This window comes from Bison bison, unplaced genomic scaffold, assembly GCF_000754665.1.
Source record: "Bison bison bison isolate TAMUID 2011002044 unplaced genomic scaffold, Bison_UMD1.0 scf7180017864363, whole genome shotgun sequence".
In the NCBI taxonomy this organism is placed as follows: Eukaryota; Metazoa; Chordata; class Mammalia; order Artiodactyla; family Bovidae; genus Bison; species Bison bison.
In genome coordinates this window covers 5,559,821-5,573,149 of record NW_011494935.1, presented here as the reverse complement: position 1 = coordinate 5,573,149, position 13,329 = coordinate 5,559,821, and the positions used below count along the sequence as shown (strand labels likewise).

The following is a 13,329-nucleotide window of genomic DNA, read 5'->3' as shown; positions in this document are numbered from 1 at the left end:
GTTCCCCATCCTGAACCCCCCTTCCACCTCCCTCCCCATACCATCCCTCTGGGTCATCTCAGTGCACCAGCCCCGAGCATCCTGTACCATGCCTTGAACCTGGACTAGCAATTCATTTCACATATGATAATATACATGTTTCAATACCATTTTCCCAAATCATCCTACCCTCACCCTCTCCCACAGAGTCCAAAAGACTGTTCTATACATCTGTGTCTCTTTTGCTGTCTTGCATACAGGGTTACCATCTTTCTAAATTCCATATATATGCGTTAGTATTACTGTATTGGTGTTTTTCTTTCTGGCTTACTTCACTCTGTATAATAGGCTCCAGTTTTATCTACCTTCTTAGAACTGATTCAAATGTATCCTTTTTAATTGCTGAGTAATACTCCATTTTGTATATGTACCACAGCTTTCTTATCCATTTGTCTGCTGATGGACATCTAGGTTGCTTCCATGTCCTGGCTATTATAAACAGTGCTGCAATGAACATTGGGGTACATGTGTCTCTTTTGATTCTAGTTTCCTCGGTGTGTATGCCCAGCAGTGGGATTGCTGGGTCGTATGGCAGCTCTATTTTCACACTGTTCTCCATAGTGGCTGTACTGGTTTGCATTCCCACCAACAGTGTAAGAGGGTTCCCTTTTCTCTACACCCTCTCCAGCATTTATTGCTTGTAGACTTTTGGATCACAGCCATTCTGACTGGCGTGAAATGGTACTTCATTGTGGTTTTGATTTGCATTTCTCCAATAATGAGTGATGTTCAGCATCTTTTCATGTGTTCGTTAGCCATCTGTATATCTTCTTTGGAGAAATGTCTGTTTAGTTCTTTGGCCCATTTTTTGATTGGGTCATTTATTTTTCTGGAATTGAGATGCAAGAGTTGCTTGTATATTTTTGAGACTAATTCTTTGTCAGTTGCTTCATTTCCATGTGATATTTTAAATGCAGCTATTTCAATATATTATGAAACATATTTCTTAAAAGAAACATTATATCTATGCCTAATAAATATTTTCTTCTTTTTAAATAATAGACATTGATTTTTCTAAAGGAAATTAAGCAAATGATTTACTTATCCAATTTGAATCTAACTTGCTTTAAATTGATAAAATCCATTTATGTTTATGTATCATGCTAGAATACCAATTATAGTTGTCTCTAGTAAATTAAGACATTTAGTTGGCTGAATATCATTTCTAGACAAGTACTGAAAGCTTCTAAATCATTTATACCAGAATTTAAACTCTGGAAAGGTCATTTAAAATTATTTTCAAGTGCATCTTACCAGAAGTCGTCTTCACTACTTCAGTGGTATTTCTCAGTCCAACAAATGAAAATTGATAAAGTCTCCAAGACCTTGTGTCACCCACTTCAACAGAACTACGCTTCCACTGATAGACAATTTCTTCACGTGGATAGCCATCTGCCATGAGATAGGAAACATATTTAAAATTATTAAAAATGAATATACGTAGCAACCACTTTCTATGAACAACACACTGAGGGAAATAACCAAAGAAATAGTTGTGACTTGGATGATGATCCTGTATTAAAGAGCATTCAGTTCAGTTCAGTCACTCAGTCGTGTCAACTCTTTGTGACCCTATGGACTGCAATATGTCAGGCTTCCCTGTCCATCACCAACACCCAGAGCTCAAACTCATGTCCATTGAGTCAGTGATACCACCCAACCATCTCATCCTCTGTCATCCCCTTCTTCTCCTGCCTTCAATCTTTCCCAGCATCACGGTCTTTTCAAATGAGTTAGCTCTTCACATCAGGTGGCCAAAGTATTGGAATTTCAGCTTCAACATCAGTCCTTCCAATGAATATTTAGGACTGATTTCCTTTAGGATGGACTGGTTGGATCTCATTGCAGTCCAAGGGATTCTCAAGAGTCTTCTCCAACACCACATTACAGGAGAGAAAATATATATCCTAACTGAGAAATCAGATTTTAAAATCATGAGGTCAAAATTACCTGTGAAAAGCATGTAAACTGAGTATAAGGTATACTAAACAGAGTTTGTATATACTATATGAATACTTCATATTGTCTGGGGTAAGATATAAATAGCATATAATAAATACTATATACTATCAGTTCAGTTCAGCAGTGGCTCATCATGTCTGACTCTTTGCAACCCCATGAACTGCAGCATGCCAGGCCTCCCTGTCCATCACCAACTCCCAGAGTTCACCCAAACCCATGTCCATTGAGTCGGTGATGTCATCCAACCATCTCATCTTCTGTTGTCCCCTTCTTCTCCTGCCCTCAATCTTTCCCAGCATCAGGGTGTTTTCAAATGAATCAGTGCTTTGCATCAGGTAGCCAAAGTATTAGAGTTTCAGCTTCAGCATCAGTCCTTCCAATGAACGCCCAGGACTGATTTCCTTTAGGATGGACTGGTTGTATCTCCTTGCAGTCCAAGGGACTCTCAACAGTCTTCTCCAACACCACAGTTCAAAAGCATCAATTCTTTGGCACTCAGCTTTCTTCACAGTCCAACTCTCACATCCATGCATGACCACAGGAAAAACCATAGCCTTGACTAGACGGACCTTTGTTGACAAAGTAATGTCTCTGCTTCTTAATATGCTGTCTAGGTTGGTCATAACTTTCCTTTCAAGGAATAAGCATCTTTTAATTTCATAGCTGCAATCACCATCTGCAGTGATTTTGGAGCCCAGAATAATAAAGTCAGCTTCTGTTTCCACTGTTTCCCCATCTATTTCCCATGAAGTGATGGGACCAGATGCCATGATCTTAGTTTTCTGAGTGTTGAGCTTTAAGACAACTTTTTCACTCTCCTCTCACTACATATGCAAGATAATATTTACAGTGAAAGGGACTCAAAAGGGTGAGATTTTGAGTCATGTAGAAATAGAAAATAATGGAAGAAGAAGTATCTAGGATGTCCCTGATGGCTCAGTGGTAAAGAATATGCTTGCTATGCATGAGATGTGGCAGAAGCCACAGGTTCAGTCCCTGGGTGGAAGGAAAGCAGATTCAAATCCCTGTCCAGGGCATGTCCTTGGAGTAGAAGGAAAAAATTACTTCAACTATTTATATTATTCTCACACTCAATTTGTTGAGGCTTCTTTTTAATATACAACTATAACTAAAAGTAGTAAGTAGAAATGCCAAGGGGAAGATACCTATGAGAACTATATCGATTCTTTAAGGTTCAGTCATGTTCAGCCAAAACAACAGAAGGCAATCATGAAACAAATGTTACATGGATAATGTAGTGATCAATAGTACCTTTTCCTTGCTTACCTTTTCCATAATACCCTAGACAAGTTTCTTAATTTTTCTCCTAAGTTATTTGTTCACCTATGGGTGTACTTACATGGGGGTGATTGTACTTATTTTGTGGAATTGCTTTTCAATATGTATTTGTTGAATGGATAAACATTACTATTAAGTAAAGTGTAGGGTAAACTCAAGTAAAATAGCCCATAAAAGTAGAAATCTTCTCCACTGTGTATCTTCTAATAATTCTGTGGAAAGGTAAGTTTTGACTATGGAATAAAATCCCTTGTCTCTTTTATTCTTTGGTTTTGGTCCAACTTTTTGTCCACTATATTAATTAATTTAAAAGAAAGAAAGAAAGCAGGTTGCTATTGAGAGGGCAGTGGCGGGTGGTAGGGCAGGATGTGATGAAAACTGAGAATTTAAGGAATATTAATATAATAATATTATTCCTGATAATATTAAGGAACTTCCTATGGAGAATATGTTGGTGATTGAATTGTTTTGATAGCAATAAGTAATACTAAGTTGATTTTGGGCTCAGAAGACAATTGTCAATCAGCAACCCGATGGCATAGAGATCACTGTTTCTTAAGTTTTATCTAACTCAGGAGAGGAGTAGTCTCAGTTGGAAAATTAAAAGAAAATAAATACCATATCCTAAGCCTTAGGGGAGTTTTCACTTAAAAATAGTCTATCCTTGGACAAGGTAAAACATATGAAATGAGATTTATAATGAGAACTTTTCTCAATATATATAAAATATACAATGAATTTTTTCTTTGGTGCCCTTTGTTTTGCTTTTTTTGTTTTGTTTTTTGTTTCCCTCTGGAAATGTTTGTCAAAACAGGTGACTGTTTTTCTAATCTTTTTTTGAAAGTATTGTTATTATGATTCAGTTTCTTTTTAGGCATCTCCATTACTCCCTGGCTGATAAATTGTACATACATTAAATTTTTAAAATTCATACTTTTTCATTCTACACAATATACACAATTGACAGTTCAGAAATAAGGAGGAGGTAAGTAATCTAACATGAATACAGAACAAATAGTCAGGCAAATGTGGGAAAAAATGAGGCTTGTTTTTGATTTAGGCAGGAAATACCTATGAAGGTTACTAAAGCTTAATTCCTTCTAGAATCATCAAGGATCTTCTTGCTATTGGCTATTATCTCATGATAATAATAATAATAATAAAATAATACAGCTACTGATTGAATCTTATTATGTGTGAGGTAGCATAGGCTTTTTACATATATTATATGAACAAAACAATATTGAGGTGAGGCAGGTCTTATAATCTCTATGGACACCTGTGTTGTGGACTCATTGAGAGATTTAGTAATTTGTTCAAATCTATAGTGTTGGGTTTGGGATTTTAACTGAACCCAATAGGGCTTCCCTGATGGCTTAGTTGGTTAAGAATCTGCCTGCAATGCAGGAGACCCTGGTTCGATTCCTGGGTCAGGAAGATCCCCTGGAGAAGGGATAGGCTACCCACTCCAGTATTCTGGCCTAGAGAATTCCATGGACAGTCCATGGGGTCACAAAGAGTTGGACATGACTAAGCGACTTTCACTTTCACATGACCCCCAAATCAGTCTTTTGCTCACTGGCAGATAACTAGTTTTAGATATTACTAGAACTCCAGATGGAGGATGTAATTTTCAATTTTGTTATTTTGCTGTTTTTGTTCATTTGCTCAGTCATGTTCAACTCTTTGCAACTCCGTGGTCTGTAGCCCTCTGGGTTCCTTAGTCCATGAAATTCTCCAGGCAAGAATGCTGGAGTGGGTAGCCATTCCCTTCTCCAGAGTATCTTCCCAACCCAGGGATCAAACCAAAGTCTCCTGCACTGAAGGCAGATTTTTTACTATCTTAGCCACCAGGGAAGCCAACATAGGGAGAAAACAACTAACAAATATCCTGCTAATCTTTTCTGGGTCCATGGAGGGAGTGATATTCAGTTCAGTTCAGTTCAGTCACTCAGTCTTGTCTGACTCTTTGCAACCCCATCAATTGCAGCACCTCTTTCTATTGAGACAAGGCCAGGCTTTACAATCCTTCCCAACACAGTCATTCAGGAACCCACTGCCAATTTATTCCAAGTTTATGCCCCAATGAAGTCTATTTGTAATTTCTGATAAAATAGATCCCTTTTTTAATGATGAAAGGGATTATCAGAATCTTCAAAGTCAACAACACTGCATAATGCAATTTTGCGTTCTCTAAGTTTCCCAATGAATTGGTATCGCAGTGAGAAAGACTACTGGTGAGAGGGGATACAGAATATAGAATGAGTAATTACTTACAACTGGAGAATTCCAGGGGGCAGGAATGTTCATCCATTGGAAAATTGTGCAACTGTAACTGGCACTCAGCATCAATTGTCAGTCTAAATAGAAAGATATGATACAAAGGTTTTAGACAGTTTAAAAAATTTTAAATATATATTAGCACTTTCTAATGACCATTCATTTTTATTCCTGGACAGTATCTCACCCATTCTTACTGATAATACAAGGTGATCCTCACTGAAGTCCAGGATAAAATTGTGTAAGACTTAATGTCCATTTATTTTCCCAGACTAAACAATAAATTCTCACTGACCTCAACTTCACTTATTCAGTACTTATTATCCCATATTTTTTTTGGCAAATTAACTGCACACATGGGATTGCACAGTGAATTCACTTAACTTATTTAATAGAACAAACTCTTTTAAGAACTTAAGCTCATTTACTGTTTGCATGTAAATGAATGCAGATAATTCTCAGAACTTATCTGATAATTACAGCAGAACCTTCTGCGTGTAAGTACTTGTTAGCTGTTATATTTAAATTACTATATGTGAGTTTAAAAATACCTGTGTTTCACAACAGAGTATTAAGCGTTCTTACAAAGGAACACTATAAAGCAATTATATAGGATGTTAAAGAGTATAAGAATATCTAGTAGCAGCCAGATGTTAAATGCACAGATGTATCAGAAAAATGTCTGCCATGGAGTCCCTGAAAGAAAGTGAAGTCGCTCAGTCATGTCCCACTCTTTACAACCCCGTGGACTGTAGCTCACCAGGCTCCTCTGCCAATGGGATTCTCCAGGCAAGAATATTGGAGTGGATTGCTATTTCCTTCTCCAGGGGATCTTCCCGACCCAGGGATCAAACCTGGGTCTCCCTCATTGCAGGCAGATCCTTTTAACCTCTGAGCCACCAGGGAAGCCCTTGGAGTCCCAGAGGCGCTTATTAAACATACAGATTTTCTTTCCCAAAAGAGGCTAGAACTCTAGGAGGGATAAAATTTAAAGGAGTCCTAGATGTTTTGACCACATTTGGGGAAGTATGACTATAATGTTAAATTGTGATTGTGATAGATTGATGATATTTTAAATTCCATATTTGTTAGCTATACTTCTTATAATTACAGATATCAATCTTAACATAAAAAACTTTATTTTATAAACCTTTTATGTTAAAAGTTCAGCATAAATTTAATTTTTCTATGGTATAATAGGGCAATTACTGGTCCTAAGATATAACTAATCATCATTGAGCCCTTAATTGTCAGCATGGCACTAGGTAAGGTGAATTTTTCTCTCATTTAGTAAGTGTTATTATGGCTTTATTGTACTTAGACTTGTCTGAAGTGACAAAGCTAGTGTCATGGTTGAGATGTGAGCCCAAGACTGTGTCTCCAAAGCTGGAAGTTTTTATCATTGTCACTCAGTAATTACATGCTCTTCAAAGAAAAGATAAGCTTTATTCATAAGTGAAATTATAATTAAATTTGATATTTTATTAGTATCATTTCTCCAAATTAAACTGGAATTATTAAAATTGAAGATAATACAGATTGCAGATAGTTACACAGATATATATCTATGCACATATATATACATTGGTAACTCATTATAGATAAGCAATAAGAATGAAATCATCTCTTTATATAGGTTAGCAAACTCATTCAAATCTTGAATGAATCTCATGAGTGATAATTTTGATGTGGCTTCCATAGTTAAATATTGTATAGTGTTTCTCTAAGTTAATAGAAGTGAAAAAATAACCATAATATTATGGAATGATAAAGTGACTTCAGATAGCATAACTTTACTTAATACTTCAAAAGCTAGACTGAGCTCTTATTTAGCAGACAAAATTTGATTTCCACTAGATTCTAATTCCAATCTTTACCTCACATCTAATTTAATAAAACCCATGATGAAATCAAAACATATGCAATGAATTTCTTTTGCAATTGTGACTGTTTTTCCTACTAACTGATGTAACTCTGATGACAAGAGCTATGGATCCAGTTTAAAGTATTGAATTTTATATCTTGAATATTACACATGGCATAAAATATACCTCAGAAGGGCATTTAACATGAAATATTTTGAAGCTATAAGATCCTGGATACTAAGATCTAGAAGAATCACATTATTCATATTTATTACTGAAAATATATACAAATAGTTTAAATGTCTGCTTGTGCTTACTTTTTTATTAGGTTCTGTGTTAAACACAGATAGATGGGATTTCTTTGGAAGGAATGATGCTAAAGCTGAAACTCCAGTACTTTGGCCACCTCATGCGAAGAGTTGACTCATCGGAAAAGACTGATGCTGGGAGGGATTGGGGGCAAGAGGAGAAGGAGACGACAGAGGATGATATGGCTGGATGGCATCACCAACTCGATGGACGTGAGTTTGAGTGAACTCCGGGAGTTGGTGATGGACAGGGAGGCCTGGCGTGCTGCAATTCACGGGGTGGCAAAGAGTCAGACACGACTGAGCAACTGAACTGAACTGACTGATGTTAAACACCAGAGAAGGCAATGGCACCCCACTCCAGTACTCTTGCCTGGAAAATCCCATGGACGGAGGAGCCTGGTAGGCTGCAGTCCATGGGGTCGCTGAGGGTCGGACACAACTGAGCGACTTCACTTTCACTTTCGTTCATTGGAGAAGGAAATGTCAACCCAGTCCAGTGTTCTTGCCTGGACAATTCCAGGGATGGGGGAGCCTGGTGGGCTGCCGTCTATGGGGTCACACAGAGTCGGACACGACTGAAGTGAATTAGCAGCAGCAGCAGCAGCAGTTAAACACTTTGCATATCACCCCATTTAGTCCTTATTACCACTCTGTAAAGTAATAATCATTAACTCTATTTTATAGAAGTTTAAAATAAATGAAAGGTGCTCAGTTGTCGTACTAGGGTAGGGGCATATGTCATGGTGGTAGAGGTACCTCCTTTGCCATAATCCCCATCAATTCTCACCTCATTCCTCTAAATAAAACTGTAACTAAGTAAAAACATCATACTTAGCATACAAATAAAACTTTGGGATACTCCTAGCAGCTAGACCCCTGCTACCAGATAGATGCCTCTAGTCCTGTACATATTCTCAACTGTTGCCACTCCTGTAGAAATCCTGGAGAACTGCCCTAATACCTACAAATAATATAATACGATTCAGGAGCTTCCCAGGTGGCCTTATTGGTAACAAACCCGCCTTTCAGTGCAGGAGATGTAGAAGACGTGGCTTTGATCCCTGGGTTGGGAAGATCCCCTGGAGGAAGGCATGGCAACCCACTCCAGTAGTCTTGCCTGGAGAATCCTATGAACAAAGGTACCTGGCAGGCTACAGTCCATAGGGTCGCACAGAGTCAGACACAGCTGAAGCAACTAGGCACAGCACAGTATGATACAGAGCTAATCATCAAAGCCAGATTTGTCTGATTCTTAAGTGCGTGTACTTATCTATTATGTTGACTTCATAATATACTCTCACCCATGAGAAACCTCAACATAAAAAATTTAAATGTATCAATTATGAAGTGCTAAGATGATGGCATTAATTTAAGTCAAAAACCTGTCTAATGTTGGCTTAATATTTAAGTTCAGAAAATAAATGATACCACCTTTTAAAGTTTTCCCCGAGAATATCTATTCCAAAAATAGCAAAAAAAAAAAAAAAAAAAGTCAAATAGCCTATCAATGTAGTGGGGAGTAGATGTTGGGAGATGGAATTCATTCTAGTTATGCCATTGTGCAGCTAAAAAGAAAAGGAGGCACAGATTCCCACATCAAAAATTCTCCTTTAGTAATGATTTTTTCCTTTGAAACAGAAACATTTCCAAGCATATTAACTCCTAAGGATGACTATTTTTCAGTGTCCATATTTTAAAGTAGCAGGGCATACACATAAAAGCCAAGACTGGTATAAAGGTTAGATGATCTCATAAAAGCAAGGGAAATTTAATATCCCTGTGAGAAAAGGGTTCCTACATCAGTCACAGAAAATGTTTTAATTATATCCTTTGAAAAAGTTCATTGATAAGAGAAAAAAAAACACCAAACTAATTTTGTAGCATCACATATTATTTTGCTCAAGCGCCAATCCTGATTTAGGTTCGACATCTTAGCTCTTTTTGTTCTAAGAGAACGTAATTGATCTTTGTTTTATTCCCAACAATTACTCATTTCCTTTTCCAAAAGAGTACCTTAAAGTGTAGAGCACTCGACCATCATTCCAAATTCTCAGCATCCTATTAGGGGTGGTTATCCAGTGTGCGTCTGCCTTTTTGGAATTTCTGAAGAAAGTGTCTGGAATCCAGATTTTCCCCACCATGTTGCTATTCAGTCGGAGGACTTTAATGGTGCTGTTAAATTTCAGACGTCTGTCATACCATGTTTGGGCAAAAAATATATCAATTGTATATTCCTGTTTTAAACAAAAAGGTGAAATGGAACATCTTTAATATAGTAGGATTGTATTATAGGCCACTTGTTTGTATTTATCACTTATGATTTCATTGCCAATACCAAGCAAAGCTACTTTGGGTTTGAATGATCCAAAAGAAAGCAAAAGCTTGGCTAAGGAGACTCATCCATCTTTTGTAGACAAGTTAACACATTATGAACAAATAGACCTGTGTAAATGAATTCTGGCAAAAGATCATAGCCTTGATACACTTGTTTGCATTTGGTATTTATGGGGAAGAGTTTCTCATGTTATTTTTGGCCAGCTAATTCTTTGTTGTGGGGGCAATTTTGTGTATTTTAGGATGTTTACTAGCATTCTTAGCTTCTACCCACTAAGTGCCAATAGCACCAACAAAAAATCCCACCCCCAAGTCGTGACAACCAAAACTATCTCCAGACATTGCCAATTGTCTTTTGAAGAAATAGTCAGGTTCAAAAAGCCACTGCTACAGAGTAAAACAAAGTCCAGAACACTCAAAAACAGTTCTAAACTAGAGCTCTGGAGTTTAGGTTGCCTCGCAATACATTGAGGCCACCAGAAGACCTAAGCAGTGTGAAGATAGAAAAGGGGAATACACCCTATACAAAAAAGACTTTGTGCCCTGTCTTGCAGATGGCAAACACTCAGTGTAAGGTAACTAATTTTATTTTTTTTTACTATTACAATTGTCTTTTTTTCTAAACAAGAAGAAATGGACCAATTAAAAGATAATCTTTATTACTGTGCTAATCTGTCACAAAACATATGCAAAAAGTGCTATGATGACACGTGACTCTGATGATTACCCTCATGTACATGATTGACTTTAATTAAAGAAAAGAAAGTTTGATGTGAATTAGACCTGGAGCCGTAACACCCAAGATCTGCTTGGCTGTCATATTTAGATTTTATTTAGTATTATTTTACAGCTCGATTTTAATCTATATACACATGAGAAAATTAATGGAAAAAACCCTTAGTGTTCTTAGAGCATGGCCCTAGTGGTCTTAGAATATGAGAGGTGAAGAATAGAAACTATCCACATTTCCTAATCTAATCCCCTTGACCCATCACCATTTATGATGAAGAATACACATCAAAAGAAAAAAAGAAAACACCAGAAACCACAGAGAGATTATTTCTTTGCCTAAGAAACACAGCTTGTCAGGATCAGACTAGAACCTTCTTCCTTTGCCTGATTTCTGTTGTTCTGGATTGTATCCTTGCACTCCTGCCCTGTATCTCACTGGAACTGGCTGCATTTCCACTGGGGTAAGTCACACCACTTTGTTTACGATTTAATTCTATATTTGCAGTCCACAAGTAATGAAAGGGGAACCTGCTGTGCCAGTAGATAGAGCAACTCAAGAATTTCTGACCTACATTTTGGCCAACACAAACACGTTTTAAAAGTCTTTAAACCATCATTTCATAAACTATGATCCTGGGACAGTAGTTCTGGGTACCAGTATTCCTGAAATCATAAGTTTTGTGTTAAAATAAACTACATGTACAGCTGATTCTTCTTAGATGCTCACAATCATCATCATAATTCTAAACAGTCTGAGAAACATGTTGCCATTTGTTTCATGGTTAAACAAGCAAATCTATTTGCATGGAGGGTGCAGGTGGTGGTACAGTTTTTTTAATCAGCCTCATTGAGAGCAATAAATGTTTCTCGTATCTGATTCAGCAGAGCATCCTTATTGCTTATTTGGTAAATTGTGTTTTAAAGTTATACTATCACTAACATTACATTACATTGTTCTACTCTATTCTACTCTACCGTCTTCTGCTCCAAGCTAATTCGTTATTTCAGATTTTGATAGAAAGCTTTATAAAAAAAATAAAGTTACATTTGTTGTTAAATCTAATGCACTATTTCTTCTCTGAGAAACAATTCTGATTTGAAATATAACCTCTCCACACCATGAATATTCTAAAACACAGTAAAGCACTATATTTTACTTTATAGTAAGCAGTACCTACCAAATAAGCAATGAGTGTTGAATTTTAAGATTATAGCATTTTACATAAGTTAATTTTATACACATGATCACATTTAATTTTTAATACAAATCATTAAAAATAATTATATTACAAGAGGGGAAAGAAAAGATATGAAAGGTTCTCTCTCTTCCAATTTTTTTGTAAGGATAGTCTTTGTTATTTCCATAACACACTACCTCTCTAGTTTGTTAATGAAATAAACAATTAAAAACTTACCATATTGATAGCATTCACTGGACCAATGCTATTCACATACATGTCTGTGTGAATTAATGTTGGTTTCACTGTAAAGAGAACCATAGAAATATATGCATATGAAGAAGCATAATGTTTTAACACTAGCCCTTGTTATTCTAGAAATATTTATTTTGCTACATTAGAAGTGATTTATTCACAACTAATGTGGAGTTAGTGACTAATTCACTACATTTAGCTATTTGCTTTCAAAGAAACATCTCCTTTTAAGCACATTAAGGCATTAACTAAGCATAGCACAGTTTTGAAACTGATTTTCTTTTTAAGACTACATGAAAATGAATAAGTAAGAAAGTACTGCCCAGATTTTCTTCTTCCTTCTTCATATATCATGACTTTTATTATTTTTTTTCTTAAAGCTCTTGAATCGATTTGGGCATTTTAACCTGACATGCCCCATATAGAAAAATAAATAACTATTGTGTGACCTAGAGAATAAACTGCATTAGAAATATGAAGTAGACATAAAAAGCAACAAGTATTATGAATTGTTATTGAAATATTGCTCCCTGTTGATTCCTTTTATGACCACTTTATCCTCATTCACCTCTAGCCAACACAAAATCAATTTTCCTCAATGATTTAATGACTTCCGTGACTCATCAAATGAGAAAACCATATGGAAACCCAATACACACCTATTTGTCAAAGAGGACTGATAGTAAAAATCTTGTAGTATTACATCCATGGTCTAATGAATGCGCTCCATTTTCATTTAATATTTAATGAACAAGGATTCATAACATCATTCTGGGCTTCAATTCAATAAGTACACCTCCCTCATCTTTATCCATTTTCCTTGAAGTGCCATGCTCTAATTCTCTGTGGGGGATTGGACTCTTCACCTATATCCTTGCCTTCACATTAGTGAGGCTGTTTCTCTGACTCTGAACTTTGAGCGTGACCATTTGATTCACACTGGTTAATAATATATGGGCAAAGGTGAGTGTGCTAGCTCTTATTCCAAGCATTAAGCTTTGCTGTTGCTGCTGCTGCTAAGTCACTTCAGTCGTGTCCGACTCTTGGTGACCCCATGGACTGCAGCCCATCAGG

The 13,329-nt window shown here is 36.6% G+C and overlaps 1 protein-coding gene across 2 annotated transcripts in view; it reads right to left on the bottom strand.

Annotated features, from left to right (window-relative positions):
* GABRG2 (gamma-aminobutyric acid (GABA) A receptor, gamma 2) overlaps nt 1–13,329 on the bottom strand; it is a 127,465-nt gene that overhangs the window by 84,774 nt on the left and 29,362 nt on the right. For both annotated transcript variants that reach the window (XM_010855339.1, XM_010855341.1), the window contains exons 3-6: nt 12,238–12,305; nt 9,770–9,990; nt 5,578–5,660; nt 1,294–1,431 (exon numbers count right to left, since the gene is read on the bottom strand). In XM_010855339.1, the coding sequence (XP_010853641.1) occupies nt 1,294–1,431; nt 5,578–5,660; nt 9,770–9,990; nt 12,238–12,305 (510 nt within the window). The remainder of the gene's footprint in view (nt 1–1,293; nt 1,432–5,577; nt 5,661–9,769; nt 9,991–12,237; nt 12,306–13,329) is intronic.